The 20,097-nt window shown below is 36.3% G+C and overlaps 1 protein-coding gene across 2 annotated transcripts in view; it reads left to right on the top strand.

Annotated features, from left to right (window-relative positions):
* Positions 1 to 20,097, top strand: part of LAMA2 (laminin subunit alpha 2) — a gene marked incomplete at its 5' end in the record, with an annotated part of 604,254 nt that overhangs the window by 146,930 nt on the left and 437,227 nt on the right. For both annotated transcript variants that reach the window (XM_079716968.1, XM_079716967.1), the window contains 2 exons: positions 3,268 to 3,438; positions 9,463 to 9,575. In XM_079716968.1, the coding sequence (XP_079573094.1) occupies positions 3,268 to 3,438; positions 9,463 to 9,575 (284 nt within the window). The remainder of the gene's footprint in view (positions 1 to 3,267; positions 3,439 to 9,462; positions 9,576 to 20,097) is intronic.

A 20,097-nucleotide genomic window follows, 5' to 3' on the forward strand; every position in this document is an offset into this window, starting at 1 on the left:
CTGATTTTTTAAAATAAACAACAAAATTGCTAATAAAATTTCAAAAGGCACCTGTTCCCTGATCACAAAGCAAGGCAATTAAATTATGAAAAGGTTAATTCTGAGCACATGATCAATAAATGTAACAGAAACAAATCAATGGAAAGAACTGAAAGAAAATAAATGTAAATTATATTAACATCTTCAGTTTATGATTGGAAAACTCTATGAAACAACAAAGGGGTGGTGACTGGGTAAGTTATTTCTTTTATTAAGTATGTAAATTGATAAGCTCTGCCAAGGACCAGGTTTTTCTTCATGCCCTGATGAGAATTAGCCTTCTGAGTTAAAGAGCTGAGTTCAAATAGTTATTGAACTTGGTAATTCATAACTTTGTGCATATTGTTTGTTTTCTCTGAGCTGAATTTTCTTCACTTGTAAAATGGGTCTAATAAAATCTACATAATGGGGTTACTGGTGATTAAATCATATTAATGAATATGAAATAGCTTCTTAATCAGTGTTACTTCTATACCCATAATCGTTTTATAACCATGTCATTTTGCTCACATTTTTTTCATTTAATCCTGTGGGTAATTTGGGATGTAATCCAATTCTATATTTTGGAACATACGACATACAGGAAAATAATTTTCACCAGCCATCTTCCCATCTCGGTTCCCTCCCATGATTCCTCAGATCTGAGGAAGTCCAGGCCTACCCAACTCCAATTAGGTCTCACAGGGCTGTACCAAAGCAGGGCATGGGGTGTCTCACCCATACTTACAAAACAGAACCCAAAGACAGGGTCAAGGTCAAGACTAGCCAGAGGGAAGGGAGAAAAAGATCACAGAGTAAAACTGACAATGTCCTGGGGCAGTTTTAGAGATATTGGCTCTTGCCTGATATGGCTTTTGTGTAAGTAAAGTGGCTTTTGTTTGAAGAAGCTAGAAGGGACTTAACTATCTAACTTCATCCTGCTGGCCAGCAAGGTGTTTTGACCTCTTAAGAACAGGATTCCCAGCATATTTCTTCCTTCCTATTACCTATTTTTTTAATACTATAAATTATAATTTTAAAGACCTGGAAGAAAATCCCACTAAAATTACTAACAATGACAAACAGGTAATGGTTTGGGTTGATATACATGTGAACCATTGTGTATACTCTGTGTATAATCTGTAGGTAGCTATACTATATCTGTATCTACATCCATATCTGTATCTATATATGATCACATAATCTAACAGGTTAGAACAGTTACTAATTCAGTCCTCTTGTCAGTCACTCAGCATCCACATACGCTTTCAGAATAAAGTCCATACTCATATAATATTCCCTCTGCCTGGTATGTTTGTTTTTTTCTTCTTCATTTTCTATATCAAATACATTTCTATTTCTCCTCCAAGATTCAGATCAGGATCACTTCCCACAATAAGCCCATCTTAATAGTATTTTCATTCCCAAACCCCCAAACCTTTTATGGTATCTGGCATAGCATGTGCTCAATATGTTTTTTTGTTTGTTTGTTTGTTTTTATCATCCTTATTGGAGTATAATTGCTTTACAATGGTGTGTTAGTTTCTGCTTTATAACAAGATGAATCAGTTATACATATACATATATCCCCATATCTCTTCCCTCTTGCATCTCCCTCCCTCCCGCCCTCCCTATCCCACCCCTCTAGGTGGTCACAAAGCACCCAACTGATCTCCCTGTGCTATGGGGCTGCTTCCCACTAGCTATCTATTTTACATTTGGTAGTGTATATGTGTCCATGCCACTCTCTCACTTTGTCCCAGCTTACCCTTCCCCCTCCCCATATCCTCAAGTCCATTATCTAGTAGGTCTGCGTCTTTATTCCTGTCTTGCCCCTAGGTTCTTGGTGACCATTTTTTTTCTTAGATTCCATATATATGTGTTAGCATACGGTATTTGTTTTTCTCTGTCTGACTTACTTCACTCTGTATGACAGACTCTAGGTCCATCCACCTCACTACAAATAACTCAATGTTGTTTCTTTTTATGGCTGAGTAATATTCCATTGTATATATGTGCCACATCTTCTTTATCCATTCATCTGTCGATGGACTCTTAGGTTGTTTCCATGTCCTGGCTATTGTAAATAGAGCTGCAATGAACATTGTGGTACATGACTCTTTTTGAATTATGGTTTTCTCAGGGTATATGCCCAGTAGTGGGATTGCTGGGTCATATTGTAGTTCTATTTTTAGTTTTTTAAGGAACCTCCATACTGTTCTCCATATTGGCTGTATCAATTTACATTCCCAGCAACAGTGCAAGAGGGTTCCCTTTTCTCCACACCCTCTCCAGCATTTATTGTTTGTAGATTTTTTGATGATGGCCATTCTGACTGGTGTGAGATGATATCTCATTGTAGTTTTGATTTGCATTTCTCTAATGATTAATGATGTTGAGCATTCTTTCATGTGTTTGTTAGCAATCTATATATCTTCTTTGAGAAATGTCTATTTAGGTCTTCTGCCCATTTTTGGATTGGGTTGGCTCAACATGTATTTTATGAAATAATAATTGTACAGCTAAATGGAAAATAATGATGAATGACAGAAGAGAAACCTTATTTATTTAATAATAAATCATTTACCAACCTAGAGAATACAATGTCTAAAGGTAGAGAGGTAATGTTCTGGGGATGGTTGAATTATTTTAAAATTTGTAACCTGACAAATTTCACAAAATGGCTGAAATGTAGAATGGAGGTTTCAATAAGACTTGTGTCAATAACATGAAGATAACAGAAGACATTTTTAAAAGTATGTTTTAGAGACAGGATTTTCTAATTATGTATTAGAGATTAAAAATTAAGAAGATAAGGCTTCCCTGGTGGCGCAGTGGTTGAGAGTCCGCCACTGATGCAGGGTACACGGGTTCGTGCCCCGGTCCGGGAGAATCCCACATGCCGCGGAGCGGCTGGGCCCGTGAGCCATGGCCGCTGAGCCTGCGCATCTGGAGCCTGTGCTCCGCAACGGGAGAGGCCACAACAGTGAGAGGCCCGTGTATCACACACACACAGAAAAAAGTAAGAAGATAGCTTTAGAGTTCATATTTAAGACCCAGAAAGAAAAAAAAATGTTCACTTGATAACACATGCTACTTATGTAGTGTACTTAATTAAGTCAGATATTTAATTATAACTGATTATTCCATTTTCATTTAATTTAATGCTCTGGAAAACATCCTATCTTAATTTCATTTTAAAATGCAGCAAAATCATCTCACACACCTTCATTTGTTCATCTTTTTTAGGTTTATTCCCTGCTGTCCTGAATCTTGCTTCCAGTGCTCTCATCACCACAAACGCAACATGTGGAGAAAAAGGACCTGAAATGTATTGCAAATTGGTAGAGCACGTCCCTGGGCAGCCCGTGAGGAACCCTCAATGTCGGATCTGCCATCAAAACAGCAGCAATCCACACTGTATGTATTTTAGGATGAATTTGTGTGGCACTGGGTAGGAGCTGTAATTGAGGATGTTGAGGCCAAAGTGCATTAAAGTCAAAGGGTTTGTGGTCCCCCAAATTTCTAGAACTTTACTCCCACTGTGAACCTTACAGCCCCTCTCTGTCACTTAACAGATGTTATTGGAATTCCTTATGTGTAGTGGGTGTGGTGCTTGAGGAGAGTTTTCTAGCTGAAGACTTGTGGCAGTCCTTAAGTTTATCACTTGCAGAAGATTATCTGAAGATGTGGTTATTAATTCGGGTTTTAGTCATTCAGTAGTCACCTATATGCCAGGTACTGTGCTGGGGATCCAACAGGAATAAGATGTGGCCCCTGGCTCAGTTGAAGAAGTGGCAAAAAGCAGATTATTGCTGTGTAATGTGGTAGGTACCAATGAAAGAATGAGCATAGGGGCTTTAGGGAGAAAGGGGAGGTTTACAAATTTAGTCCTAGTGTAGATGAAGGCTTGCCAGAAGTGACATCTAAACTGAGACCCAAGGACAAATATGAGCTGAGCAGGTAAAGGGGAGACAGAGGGAAGAGAAGGAATGCCAGGAAGAAGTTTCAAAATAAGACGGAAAACAGTACTTGCTCAGGGAACTAACAGGTAGTTAGGAATGGCTGCAACTGAGAGTGTCAGAGGGCAGAGAGTAGGGATGAGTCTGGTGCAGGGCTGGAATCAGACTATACGGTTCTTAAACACCACAAGAAGAGTGTTTCAAGGAGATGTGTCATACAAAGCCCTCTTGGGTGGCCTCTAGGAACCACACTGATATCTCAGATTCATTCATGCATTTATTCAGCAAGCATTTGAACACCAGCTACTAGAAATGCATTCTACTGGAGCAGAGTGTTGAATCATACATAGTCCTTGACTTAAAGGACTTGGAGGGGGGAATAGGGGAAACAAAACTAAATTGAGTACTAAGGGAATATCTAGAGATTCCTGGGAGAAAGTAACCATGTACTGAGAAAATAAGGGTTAGTAAGATGAAAAGGGGAAAAGTATTATATATATTAAAAAATACATAAATCTTGAAGGCATGGAACAGCATGATCTATTCAGAGAACTATAAGTAATTAGGTTTAATGAGTAAAGAATTTATATGGAGAAGGGGAGAATGGTGTGAGATAATTCTAGAGATGGGGGTTGATTTATAAATATATTGCTACATTGGGAAATCATCAAATATTGGGGAGATTAATAAAGTGAAAAATGTCAGTGAGGTGCTTTATAATAAAGTTTCACAATTATACTATTTTAAAATTTACTTAGTTTTTCTTCTCTTTTTAAAAAAAGTTGTAATGCTCATAAAACGAAGAAAGCTTTCTCTCACAGTTTATATTTTTTAATCTCAAAAGAAAGTTGGGAGGCACTGTGCATTCTTTCTTGGAGCTGGTTAAAGGGGAGAATGCATAGTCCCTTCTCTATTATACAATTGAGAGATACTGAAAACGTTAATATGTTTGGAGAACTGGGACTTTTATGAATACAATTGCTGGTCTTGTATATCACAGAATGTTAAACAAAAAGTTAAGAAACCAAAGATGGCAAGCATCAGAATCCTTCCTTGCCTGTTAAATGGCTCTGGTTATTTTCTATGGTGTAGATTGTTATGGGTGTAGGAGTTGGGAATATTGGAACACATCCTATCTGTTTGCTGTTCTTGTACAGAACGTTTAGGGCAAAAGACCTAAGTCGGAGCCCTGGGGAAACATCAGAAGCAAGAAAATTGAGGTAAATAAATGAAAATAAAATGAATTAAAAAATAAATGAATTGATGGACTATGAGCTTTAGGTTCGTTAAAGAAGAAGATGAAGACTGATAGGGAAAAATTGCCATTGTTGCAATAATTGGTGGCCTTGATGATTTCACAGAGAATGTGAGAAAGCCTGGAGACATGGAATGGCAGGGAGGGAATGATGGGGGTGGTTGGGAGTGTGTTTATGTGTGTTTAGGATGGGCTGGGCAGAGAAAGAGAGTTAGAGAAAGTACGAAAATCATATATATGCTTGTTTGTGTGCGTGTGTGCATATATACATGTATATGTATGTGTATATATGTATGGTTATCTATATATACATATGCATAACATTGGGTATAGAAGACAAACAGATATTCTAAGCAGTAAACTCAGGGCTATACCTTAGGGTACATGTTATCAATGATGTAGAATTTCTAAGAAGGAAAACATCAGTGGGAACTGAAGTAGCAAGAGAAAGTTCCAAGAAGGTGGTCAGACTCAGAAGGGCTCTAAAAACCTGAATTACCTGAGATAAGAAGGAAAAGCATCCCAGGAAAGGAGAAAAAGATGGAAATGTGTAAATAGACAGGATGGAAGGAAGGTACAGTGATTCAGGTAGAAAATAATTGAGTGGACACTCTTGGTAGCAAACTCAGTGAGATGTATTCACCAACTTAAGTCTATGAGTGACTGTCACTCCCTTCTTCAGAGTTCAGTATTCAAGGTCTTTCAGTGGGCGACATCTGTATTTAGGAAATCCCACCCCATATTTTCACTTTGGGACAAAAAAGTGAATAAATTGTTTTAGTAAAGCAAGGCACATATGAGGTATGTTTTGTATTTCCCATTTTATTTAGTTGTGGTAAGTTTTTAAAACTTATCACAGCCTACATTTACTTTGATTAATTTAATTTCAAATTACCAGCTTCATTACATTTCAGAATCCTGTTTTGGAACCAAAAATTTAGAAAGAATAATACCCCACAAGAATAAAAAATCTAGCAATAATCAACATGGATATATTTTAGTAAAAGTTGACGCAACAGATGATAAAATTCCACAAATTCACTGAACAGCTAGAATTAATCTGGAAGGTTGGTACTTAAGTACCATACAAAGAAAAGGAAATTTGAACCTCCTGTTAATAGATTGTGCTTTCCAATTAAAATAGCAGTTTGAAAGGTTTACTTCATCAATGATTCCCTCACCAATTTTCAGATGCACTTAGCCTTTGGATTGACTTGAGTCACTATCCCTGTTGAGGATGTTATAAGTTTCTGTCTCTTTTTAAATAAGGGAAGTATGCCAACAATAAATCAGTATTTTCAAATTAATTATGATTAAAATTTCATAATGGGGATTATGGTTAATTGTTGATTCATCTCCCAGTCTTCCTTTTTATGACTAATTCTCATATCAATTTGACCTGAGGTGACAGATATCAAAATTTCCAATTAGATAGCTCCTCTCACAACTACCTTATGAGCCACAAGTGTGATTTGGAAATGTGGTTTTGTGTGTGTTTTTCTGTCACATGTTAAACCCACAATCTGTGAAGAAGATTCAGGAGGATGTTTAAGGAATGTTTGCTGTGATATTTATTTTTCTTCAGAAGCAGTGCCAGTAATATTTCATTTATGGTTCTGATTCCTAATGTGCCAATTTCAGCACCCACTCATACCACCAAGGACATTTAGTTGATATTTAGTTATGCTTCTTGTATTTGTTGATGTTATAAAGACCTAACACTTTCCCTAGCTTCAGCAGAACAAGTTAACTAGTGCTAATTATTAAATTTAGTCAGTAATTTTACTTTTCATTAATGAGATAAGGTGCCTCATCTCAGTGGACTTCTAATGTGATAAGACTTGGTACAAAACAAAGCCCATCCAGATGTTCAGCTGAATTAAGTAATTTACCAATAAAAACAGATTATTTTTGTCCTGTCTTATATACTCATGTTACCATAGTAAATCAAAGATATAAGCCTTTATATTTTCAATTAAACAGATTATAGCATACTATGTTAATAAATTAATATGTAATAAAAATGTTCACAATCTGAAAATGGCAAATTTAATGAATATTTAGTTTTTGTAAATTTTTTGAAGATGATTTTACTTTACTATCAGACTCCTATCGCATTGAGGACTTCTTTTTGCTTGGTTTTTATCTTCAAAAATTTTATTAAATGTAATTTGTCCCCAGTAAAGATTCAGAATCCTGCATATTTTGAACAGATGTATAATTAATTCTATGTATATGCATAATAATGGTAGAGTATTAATGGTTTTAATGTCCCTCTGGTAACCCTGTGAGTTGAGAGTTCCCATCCCATTACTGGTCCATGGCAAAATGAGAAAATGAAAACAAAATTCCAAATTTTTTATGAAGATAAAATGAATACCTGTTAAAGAATTATCCTTCATTTTAATATTATGTTGTTTTAAAACTTTTGTTGTTTTTAAATGTCCTCCATTTTATGAAATAAGTGATATTTTAAATGATAGCAAGAGTAGGCTGAACGCTACTATTACTTTGAGAAATAAAGAGCTAGAACTCCTGTATCAAGTCCACAAATCTCTTTCATACACATTTAATTTTTTTTTTTTTTTTTTACTTTTTTCTGAGAGTTAAGATTCTGGATTCCTGTGCTATAAGTGGAGTTATGTTATCCTCACTTCAAGAATGACACAGAGTTTAAGTGACTTGCCCGTGGTCAGTTAAGTGCTAAATTGTGGGTCCAGATAGGCTGTCCAGCTGCTCCTACTCCAACACTTCATGGTTCAAATCTTATGCTCTTTCATCACCATTATCATTAAAATACCTGGCTAGATTACTACATTACGTCCACAGATTGCAAATCCATGATTGTTCCTCATAGTGATATGGCTTGTTTATTATTTGAAATATTCCTTCAATTTGCAGAAAAAGATAATGTTCTAATAAAAGGGTATTCTTAGGCCATTCGTTTGAAACATCTTCCCAAGGAATTAGTGTTATAAAAGTTCTCACGACTGACACTCCAAAGCATAATTAATCAGAGTAGCAGGGAAGCTAACCTCCACTTTGTTTACATTTCTGTGGGCAAATAGGGTGACTTCCAAGTGAGATGTTAGGAAGTGAGAACTCTTACTGCAGCCCTAGGAATAGAAATAGGAACATCCCCAGCAAACTGTCCTCCTGCCATCCTCACCCGTGCCTGAGCTGGACCGGATCAGAGGAGGAACAAGTTCTGTTCCTCCTTACTTGGGAAATGAGAAGCACAGATGGCAGATAAGAACCAATGACTGCATCCAAAAAGGAACAAGAGTTTTGGCACCCCAGAGGAAATGGTTGCTGTTGTGAGATGCATGGAACTAAGTGGGAGGAGATGAGGAATGTGTGAGTTTTGAGGATTGTAAGAAGGAACTGTGGGGGGAGGTGGCAACGATCGTCCACACCTCCTATTTTTATTGCCAATCTCCTTTTTAATTTTCACAATACGTCCTGTTCTCATGTATCTGGAGTAAAGACAAGGGGAGATCCATGTTTAGTTAGTAGGATGGAGTTTCATGTGCCGAGCTCTCTTTGCTTGTTTTTATTGTCCAGACCCCTCCACTGAGTTAGTGATTATGGGGACAGGCACCGCTGGATGGGAGATTTGTAGTATCTTTCATTATATTTTTAAATAGTGGTTTAAATAGAAAGTTGGCAGATTGAGGACTGACTGCAAAAAGCCTCATAGGATGGATTTGACAGCATTTTCTATTAAAACCAGATACATATTGAATTGCCCAAGTCCTGGTAATAATGTATGTGTCAGAAGGGCAAATCTTCAAGAATCTTTCAACCACAATTCAGGATTTTATGTTTCTGTTCAAAAAGTTGATGTCATACTAAAGCTGCCTCAAGCAGTAGAGTTTTTGCTTCTTTGAATGACTGACACATCAATTAGACTTCAGTATCACTTCTTCACACTTAATTTCTGTAGTTATCTTTAAAGTTGCCCATTTTAGTTGATGGCCAGAGTGCTGCACAGCTTCTTCTCTTATAGTCTTTAACCATTTCACACTACCTTGCGGAGTGCTGTGAAAAAGTCGACCGTAACCAAATTCTGTTAAAAATATGAATTGCTCTCTCTTTATGTTGTTTTAATGTTTGACCTTCACATGATGATGGTTTTAACTTAGTTTTACTTTTTACTTTAAAAAAACAGCTATAAATTCTTCATATGATCTTTTCTTCTTTCACATGCTGCTGCTGATTCAATAGTGAGACACCCGATTACAAATGCTATTGACGGAAAGAACACTTGGTGGCAGAGTCCCAGTATTAAGAATGGAATTGAATACCATTATGTGACAATTACACTGGATTTACAGCAGGTATTATGCCTTTTTTTTTACTTTTCATTTTATTTTTTATCATTTTCCACTTTGAAATTGGATCTTGGATTTGCTATTTGTGTAGTTAGCAGTTCTTGGGTGAAAGGATACTCTTTCTTATTACCCTCCATTGTTTTCTTGATACAGTGAGCAAAGGGGCTTATTCATTTAGTAAATTGCTATTTAAAAACATTTGGCATTTATTTCTAAAGCACAACTATTTGGGTTGGCCCAGAAGTTCATTTGGTTTTTTCCATAACACCTTACGGAAAAACCCAAACTCACTTTTGGGCCAGCCCAATAAAATGAATTTGCATGAGAAGTTTAGAACTGAATTAGGAGCTGACTCTGTTTTGACCAATGAGAGTTAATGATAAAAATGTTGATCAACGAAATCTTACATAAAGAAAATATAATAGTGCCTATATAATATAAAAGTTTAAAACAAATAATAATTTAAACTTTTAAAATAATAGAGTGCTGCCACTCTGCTCATGGTGGGTGTACGAGAAGGTTCTTGGATAACAGGATTCTTGAGTACATTGCCTCTCATTACTGGGAGTTGAGCAAGATGTGACAGTTGATTCTTAAAGTTGGGCCAGTAATGTAGTTGTAGTTGTATAAAATTGATGTTGGAAGTTGTTAGAGTTTGTGGTACATAGGTCTAGGTGCCTTCTACCTTAATTTTTTCTTCTTTCTGTTCACAATATTCAGGTCAGGTGGAAAGTATTCATCAAGAATTATTTAGGCTTGCAAATAGGATGGAGTCTGGAAAAATGTTCCCATATTTTACTGTTATTCCAAATACAAAAGTTTATTTGATTGATTGAAGGCTGAGACTGGAAATGTTGAACTTAGATGACTTTTTTAACTCAACCTGTTCCTCTCTCACTATCTGGGATAGCATAGGGAAGTTACTTAGGCATTCCTCCCTGACCCAGTAGAGGCAGAGCAGCAAAGGGGCTTGGGGTTAGTGGAGAGGATATGGCTAAAATAGTTAATGACAGATACCATAACTGCAGAGCTTGTGTTTCCACATGTGATCACAGTGGAGGAAAGCACTAGCCAGTGGGGGTTTGTCACCTTCTCAGGAGGCCAGATAGGCACCAGGCATTTCCCTAATGGATGCTGTTTGTCATCAATAGGATACGAACTACCCACTTCAGGTTTGGGGCCCATTTAGGCCAGGGTGCACATATTCAGGAATTGCAAAGGGCTGGTTGGTGGGTCTCACAGCAGATACTCTTTCCACCCATTTGGGACTCCTCAGGACTTGAGCAACAAGGTAGCAGCAGGGACTCAGTGCTGCAGCTAAATTGCCAACTGATATGTATTTATTTCTACCCATACTGGCAGCTGAATGTCAGCCTTGAGTTAACAGTATTTCTCAGGAAATCTCAGAACACAATCAGGGAAGGCAGGCAAACTACTACATTGATCAATTATGCTTTAGTTCAGAGAAGTCTTATGCATGAATTCCCTGAAAATCCTAGCCTCGAAATGGACTTTATCCCTCTCTGGATAAAGACAACTTGGTGCTTTGCCAGTCACAGCAGTTGTCCCCCATCATGTGGTCGTTGAAAGTTGCAATCCAACTTTCCAATCAGGAGTGAGTCTGCTGTCTATTACCTTGGGTCAGCTCCTGGGATAGGGAATCAATAAATAGTGATGGTTCATTGCTCTGGTTTACTCTCTGCCTATTCTTTTAAATCACACATGGAGCAGGAGACTCAATTGTTAATATAATTTGCACAAGTCACTTATACTACTCTTTGAGCTCAACCACAATAGCATTGGGTTGGCCAAACTGTTCATTTGGGTTTTTCTGTAACATCTTATAGATAAACCTGAACGAACTTTTTGGCCAACCCTAGGTTAACAGGCACACCTCATTTTACTATGCTTTGTTTTATTACACTTTGCAGATATTGCATTTTTTTTTTAAAACAGATTGAAGGTTTCTGGCAACTCTGTGGCCAGCAAGTCTATTGGCACCATTTTTCCAACTGATTTGCTCACTTTGTGTCTCTGTGTCACATTTTGGTAATTCTTGCAATATTTCAAACTTTTTCATTATTATTATATTTGTTATGGTAATCTGTGATCAGTGAGCTTTGATGTTGCTATTATAATTGTTCTGGGGTTCACGAACCATGCCCATACAAGAAGGTGAACTTAATAACTGTTGCATGTGTTCTCACTGCTCACCAACCAGTCATTTCCCCATCTCTCTCCCTCTCTTTGGGCCTCCCTATTCCCTGAGACACACAACATTGAAATTATTAACCCTACAATGAATAACCCTACAATGGCCTCTAAGTGTTCAAGTGAAAGGAAGAGTTGCACATCTCTCACTTTAAATCAAAAGCTAGAAATAATTAAGCTTAGTGAGGAAGGCATGTCAAAAGCTGAGACAGGCGAAAAGCTAGGCTTCTTGCACCAGTTAGCCAAGTTGTGAATGCAAACGAAAAGTTCTTGAAGGAAACTAAAAGTGATGCTCCAGTGAACACACAAATGATAATAAACCAGAATAGCATTACTGCTGACATGGAGAAAGTTTTAGTGGTCTGGAAAGAAGATCAAACCAGCCACAACCTTCCCTTAAGGCAAAGCCTAATCCAGAGCTAGGCCCTAACTCTCTTCAATTTTACAAAGGCTGAGAGAGGTGAGGAAGCTACAGAAGAAAAGTTTGAAGCCAGTAGAGATTAATTCATGAAGTTTAAGGAAAGAAGCTGTCTTCATAACATATAAGTGCCAGGTAAAGCAGCAAGTACTGATGCAGATCAAATGCAAGCTGCAGCAAGTTATCCAGAAGGTCTAACTAAGATAATTCATGAAGGTGGGGACGCTAAACAACAGATTTTCAGTATAGATGAAACAGGCTTCTATTGGAAGAAGATGCCATCTAGTACTTTCATAGCTAGAGAGGAGCAGTCAATGCCTGACTTCAAATCTTCAAAGGACAGGCTGACTCTCTTGTTAGGGGCTAATGCAGCTGGTGACTTGACGTTAAGGCCAATGCTCATTTACCATTCCCCAAATCCCTGGGCCCTTAAGAATTATGCTAAATTTATTCTGCCTGTGCTGTGGAACAGCAAAGCCTGGATGACAGCACATCTGTTTACAAGATGGTTTATTGAATATTTTAAGCCCACTGTTGAGAACTATTGCTCAAAAAAATAAAAAAGATTCCTTTCAAAATATTACTGCTCTTTGACAGTGCACCTGGTCACCCAAGAGCTCTGATGGAGATGTACAAGGAGATTCATGTTGTTTTCATGCCCGCTAACACAAGATCCATTATGCAGTCCATGGATCAAGGAGTAATTGCATCTTCTAAGTATTATTATTTAAGATATACATTTTGTAAGGCGACAGGTGTCATAGATAGTGATTCTTCTGATGGACTGGGGCAAAGTAAATTGAAAACCTTTTGGAAAGGATTCACCATTCTAGATGGCATTAGGAACATTCGTGACTCATGGGAAGAGGTCAAAATATCAACATTAACGGGAGTTTGGAAGAAGCTGATTCCAACCCTAATGGATGACTTGGAGGGGTTCAAGACTTTAGAAGAGGAAGTAACTACAGATGAGGTGGAAATAGCAAAACTACTGGAATTAGAATGAAGCCTGAAGATGTGACAGACTTTCTGCAATCTCATGATTAACAGCTGGGAGTTGCTTCTTATGGATGAGCAAAGAAAGTGGTTCCCTGAGATGGAATCTACTCCTGGTGACAGTGCTATAAAGACTGTTGAAATGACAACAAAGGATTTAGAATATTACATAAACTTAGCTGGCAAAGCAGCAGCAGGTTTGAAAAGACTGACTCCACGTTTGAAAGCATTTGGGTAAAATGCTATTGAACAGTATTGCATATTACAGAGAAATTGTTCATGAAAAGAAGAGTAAATCAATGCAGCAATGTTGTCTTATTTTAAGAGGTTGACATAGCCACCCCAACCTTCAGCAACCACCACCCTGATCATTCAGCAGCCATCAACTTCCAGGCAAGACCCTCCACCAGCAAAACGATTTTGACTGGCTGAAGGCTCAGGTGATGTTTAGCAATTTTTAGCAATAAAGTATTTTAAAAATTAAGATGTACATTTTTTTAGACACAATGTTGTTGCACACTTAATAGGCTATAGTGTAGTGTAAACAAAACTTTTATATGCACTGGGAAACCAAAAATATTCATGAGACTCACTTTATTGTGATATTTGCCTTATTGCAGTGGTCTGGAATTGAGCCTGCAGTGTCTCTAAGGTATGCCTGCGTTTGTTATTAAACATAGCAGCATTTTTTCCTTCTAATTTACAACTGGATGATACAATCACAGGTTTTTACTAAATCATTTTTACTCGACATACCTATCATTATTAATTCCACAGGTCAAAGAGTACATCTGAAAACCCATTTTTCAGTGAAGCCATTTATACCATTTATATTTTCCCATTTGCTTTGCATCCCCACTCATCCATTCCCCACGGTATCTTTGTTTTCCTGTTCTCTCCTCTTTCCTTTTAGTTGAATGGCCTTCAGAGGTGTGAATATTCAAGACATCTTTTATAGTTCAGTCTTCATAACAAGTGGCAGGACTCTGTTTATAAGATCAGTTTACCTGTCTCCAGAGTCTGGAGTACACCTCATGGAAGTGGCACAGACATGTGTCCTCGTATGGTCTCATATCTCAGAATGGCACCCACCCATGCCCTTATTCACTTCAGCCCTCTCTTACCTCCTAAAATCAACTCATCATGTGTTTAAGAGAAGCAGAACACAACCTATAAATTAAAATAAATCCTTATTTCTACTTGTCTCAAGATTTTAATTTAGTCAATGATTTAATAATGTAAAAAGCTAAGCATATTTTGTAATCAGATTTTATAAGGGAATTCCACAGACAGAAAGGGGATTTAGACCTCTTATTTAGCCTCAGGTTTTGGAGGAACTAACTGTGGAACAGCTTCTTAAACCTATTCAGTTAAGGGGCAGATCTGCAGGAAGGCATGTTACAATGCATTGGCAACAGAGAAAATGTGGACATCCTTATTATATCATTTACTTCTTACAATTAGCTGATAAGGCAGCTAGTATTATTACCCCTCTTTAATAGTTGAAGAACACTAAGACTTAGAAAAATTAAGTGACTTGGGCTTCTTACTAAAGTCTATTATGGGCAGGGCTGGGATTTCATCTGGAGTTGTCTGAATCCAGACCCCAAGCTATGCCAGTATTTCCTAAACTGGGATTGGAAGACCTAACTTAGGGAGAATTTTTGATATATAATTTCAAGGCGTCCATACATTGTTTGGGTTTAAGGAATACTGGGTTATCATCTCCTGGCTTACACAGGAGAATATAGCCAAAGTCTGTTTTGTCATAAAACAAGGACTAGATCTCTCATTTTCTACTACACTTTACCATATCTCTAAAACAGCATAACTTCAGTCTTTTTCACCTACAGCATGAAGGATTAATAGGTTTTTCATCATAATATGAGCTGTTATTCAGCTGGGAGGCAAGGGCAGTAGTTTCATAATGAATAGGTAAATATCACTAAATGTTTGTTTGTCATTGATTCAGCAAGAGGTTTGACCATTTATTAGTTCTCCTTTTTATTTTGAGATGCATGAATTTCAACAAGTGCCAGTTTTTTGTTGTTGATATATACTTGGGTCCTCTGTGGAATACTTTTAATAAGTTACTATTTTAAATAAAGGTCACCATTGGATTTCCTTGATTGAATCATTACAGATTACACTGGGAAATTTCTTTTACATTTTATCATTCAAGATGAGCCCTAGAAAAATATAACACTTATTGAGAAGAAAGTAGGTACTTATTTTATAGATTGTTTTTAGAATTTTATTACTAAGGGATTATTAACTTTTCCCAATACTACTATTTACTCACAGCATATCTTGAGCAAATAATTTAATCATGCTGTGCCCCAAGTTCTAGATTAGCAAAATAAATATTATAATATCATGGCAAGAAATTGAAATAATGATAATAGCAATGCAACAACTAAATTACATCTGACAATTACAGTTATCATAAAGACCTACTATCAGTATAATCTCAAAGAGAAGCTTAGCTGTTCCAATGATGTGTATGCAAAACCCCAGTATAATGGTAAAGAAAAATATACATAAATTTAAAAGACAATAATAGGAAATTGAAGGTTAATAGCATGTCCAAAATATGCCATTTTAGACCCTTTCCAACGGATTTTCATGACAATATATATTATAATATATGATCTCATTTTATGACTTTTTAAAATCTGGCCATTTCCTTAGGCTTGCCCTTTGATTTGTTTAGGAAGAAAGTTGATTGGCAAGTGGGTTAAAATACAGAGGGGCAGCTTTTTAATAGACCTTTAAAAAATGTACATTGAGTCATATTCATTCCTGGATAATCCAGGTACACCATGGAATTAGTTATGCTCATGTGTAGGAATCTCCTTTATCTCCATACATAATTCCCTTCTCTTCCTGGTTTATCCCCCAAAACTAAAAATGCATTTATCAAGAAAAATTGTCTTACAGCTACAGAGATCAAGTTCCACATGGTCTTGACCTAAATGTTTTATTCATTGACCTTATAGAGACATATCTAGTGAGATAGGTTAACAGTTTAAAATGGGAGTTATGTTTCGGAGGAGGATGAATTAATATTTCTCTAAAATATTGCTATACTTTTGGAATGTGTGTGAATAGCAGAAAACCATTTTTTCTTGAACTGTTAATGTAATAATTAATCCCTTATATAATAATAAAGCATGAAAAAATTGATAGATACAATTAATTATTAAATATTCAACAGGTAGAAAGAAGTATAAATGACATTCCTACATTTAATATCCCATCATATAAATAAGGAAGATACAAGTGATATATTAAAAAGGGAGACAAGATTTACATAGTTCTGGTTGAATATGGTTCTGTTCAATACAGTCTATTTGATCTGCCTCCTGGAGACAGATCTCTATGAAAGATTTAGCCCATGGCATGGTGATTAGATGTATTCCCCTGTTGTCCTTCTAGATTGAGCATTCTTGAAGGCAGAGTTCTCAGACTGTTTCTACCCACCATGGCACTCAGCATCTAGCAGGAACTCAGCAGATTTTATGAAAGAATGAATTTTTTTCTTGATATTATTTGGGTCACTGCTAAATTGATGAATATAAAACTAACTATAGTGGAGATTATAATCTACACGTTCAAAATGTCCTACATGATACGTCTTGTTTAGAATAGCAGAATATAATTAAATTCACAGTTCTTTACCTGCTTTAGTTTTTTTTTTAAGATCATTGATTCAATGTCACAAGTAGGATTTGTGGTTAATTAGAAAGTGTAATCTCCCCCACTAAATGAATTTGTGCTGATCTTTTAATCACTAATAAAGGTGACTACCAGCTTTAGTGTCTGTATTGTGCAGAGCATTAGTTTTAATTTTCTCCCCTTCAGTTTACTTTCAGCACTGCACTCACATTGATTTTAGTACCAAATTGGATCAGATCACTCCTTCCACTAAAACCCTCTAATGGCACTCAGTGGAAAAAGCACAGTTACCTACAAGGATTTACCTCACCCCCTTTCATCCCTGGCCTCAATCTCCCCTCTTCACTTGCCCCACTGGCTACTTCACTGAGTCTTGAAGTCCTTTGCACTTGCTGTTCCTTGTGTTGGAATTATTTTCCCTAATTTCCATACAGTCTGTTTCATTTCCTTTGGATTTTTATTCAAGTGTTATGTTCATAGCAAGGACCTCCTTGATAATCCTATTGAAAATTACAAATCCCTCCCTAGTTCCTAACCCATTTCCCTGCTTTATTTTTCTCCATAAAGTACATGGCTGTCTAACTTACTACATATATTTTACTACAGCTCTTCCTCGACTTATGATGGAATCACATCCCAATAAACTGATCACAAATTGAAAATATTGTAAGTTAAAAATGCATTTAATACACCTAACCAAACATCATAGCTCAGCCTAGCCTACCTTAAACATGCTCAGAACACTTACATTAGCCTACAATTGGGCAAAACCACCTAACACAGGCATACTTTATAATAAAGTGTTAAATATTTCACCAGTAATTTATTGAATGCTGTACTAAAAATGAACAACAGAATGGGTGTGTGGGTACAAAGTAGTTGAAAGTGTATCAGTTGCTTACCTTCCTGGTCCCGTGGCTGACCACGTCTTGCTGCTCACGGCCACTGCCCAGCATCACAAGAGAGCATCATACCACATATTGCTAGCCTGGAAAAGATACAAATTCAAAATCTGAAGTGAAGCATAGTAAGTCCAAGACCATCTGTATTTGTATTGAATGTTGTTTATCTCCCCTTTTAAAATGCAATTTTCATGAGAGTGGAGATATTTGTGGTTTTTTTGAATTGCCGCATTCTAAGCACTTGGAATAATACACAGCATATAAGAGGTACTCTATAGATTTATATTAAATGAATAAATGATTGAATGAATAAACAATCAAAACACCAATTCATAGTGTAAGAATCATATTAAAGCTGAAAATTAAACAAAGGAAGAAATATTCTTACTGTATTTCATATGATAATATATGCTATGAATTTTCAAATTTATGTTTCTCCTTTAAGTCTCAAGTTAAATAGCATGAAGTAAAATTTCTCACTAATCCTTTTACTAAATATGTTCTAAACTTCGGTCATATTTGTCACTCTCTGTGTGGCTTTACCACATTTATAGCTTTATTTAGGAAAAGCAGATTTTAATCATTTAACTCTTCATTTGTAACAGAGAAGTCTAGGACTGTAATTTTTTTTTTTTTTTTTTTGCATTACGTGGGCTTCTCACTGCTGTGGCCTCTCCCGTTGCGGAGCACAGGCTCTGGACGCGCAGGCCCAGCAGCCATGGCTCACGGGCCCAGCCGCTCCGCAGCATGTGGGATCCTCCCAGACCGGGGCACGAACCCGTGTCCCCTGCATCGGCAGGCGGACTCCCAACCACTGCGCCACCAGGGAAGCCCTAGGACTGTAATTTTTTAATTGATATTTTAAAATTTCCCAGTTGAAAAAAGTAGAAGTATAAAAGGGGGAAAGTGCCGCCAGAATGCTGTTTAAACAAGATTCTAGACAAAAGATATTATGTCTTTTTATATAAATAGCTAATAAACTAAATTCTAGCAACATCATGAAATTGTAAATGTTTTGGAGATGCAGATCCTATTTCAAATAGTGTCAAGATGACTACCCTGGAAAATGATTCTTGAAACCAGAGAATAGATTCAAGAATTTTTAAAAATAGAAATACTAATACATAATGAAAAGATCGGTCAAATATCTGTGGGAAAAGATCTGTTAAAACTTTTAAATCATACTGATTCTGTTATGCAAAGTCTGAAGAGGACTGCCTAAAATATGGATTCTGTAGTCATTGGCTGCAGTTTTATGAATATATCAGTGAGTAAGTTTTTGTTTATATATATTGAAGCTATTTTATTAGGGCATACAAATTTAGGATTTGAGCTGTATTAACCCTTCTTTTTAATACTACCATTGCTAGCAGTAATTCTATCTTTAAGATTTACTTTTGTAGCTTCATGAGCTTCCTTTTTGTTAGTGTTTACATAATATTGCTTTTTCTGTTTATTTTGGGGTCTTTATATTTAAGGAGTACCTGTTTTCAGCAGTATGTAGTTGAATTGTTTATTTAACCAGTCTGCTGATCATTGTCTTTAAATTGGATATTTAATTATTTGTGTTGAATATCACTATTAATATTTGGGTTCAAAGTGACATATTCCCATTTGTTTTCTATTTGTCTTATTTTTTGTTATATTTTTTCCTCCGACTTTAGTTCTTTGGGATATTAAAGATTTTTCCCCATTTAATTATTCTATTTCTCCTTTCATTAACGTGTGTTCTGGGCAGTCTTTTATTACTTGTATTAATTATAATATTACAGCATAAATATTATAGCATGTATTTTTGATTTCAGAACTTGCTATAAATTAGTACTTTCATCACTTCCCAGACAAGGCAAAAGACTTTATAACATTTTAACTCTATACTCTCCACCCACCCCCCACTCTCCCCTGTCCCAGTCAGATTTTCACCCATAGTTCTGGTGTGTTTAATTCTATGTATATATTAAGCTCCATAAGAAGTAACTATTACCATCATAAACAAGCCATATTCATTTAATTTTAAACACATGTTTTACTTTTTCTGTTGCTTTTTGTTTATTCTTTTATTAGTTACTTCTGTATAAGGTAATTTCCCTTCTTACTTTTTTTTTTTCAATGACAGTTGGCTGGTGACAAATTCTTTCAATTTTTTCCTGGAAGTGTTTATTCTTCCTTTATTTTTTGATTTATATATTTCATTAGGAATAAAATTCTAATTTGGAAGTTTTTCTAACACTTTAACAATTTTATATCATTATTGCCTGGCTTTCATAATTTATGTGAGGTCAGTGAAAGACATTGCTTCTCCTTTGAAAGTAAGGTGTCTTTT

The sequence above is a fragment of the Hyperoodon ampullatus genome (genome assembly GCF_949752795.1).
Source record: "Hyperoodon ampullatus genome assembly, chromosome: 12".
Classification (NCBI taxonomy): Eukaryota; Metazoa; Chordata; class Mammalia; order Artiodactyla; family Ziphiidae; genus Hyperoodon; species Hyperoodon ampullatus.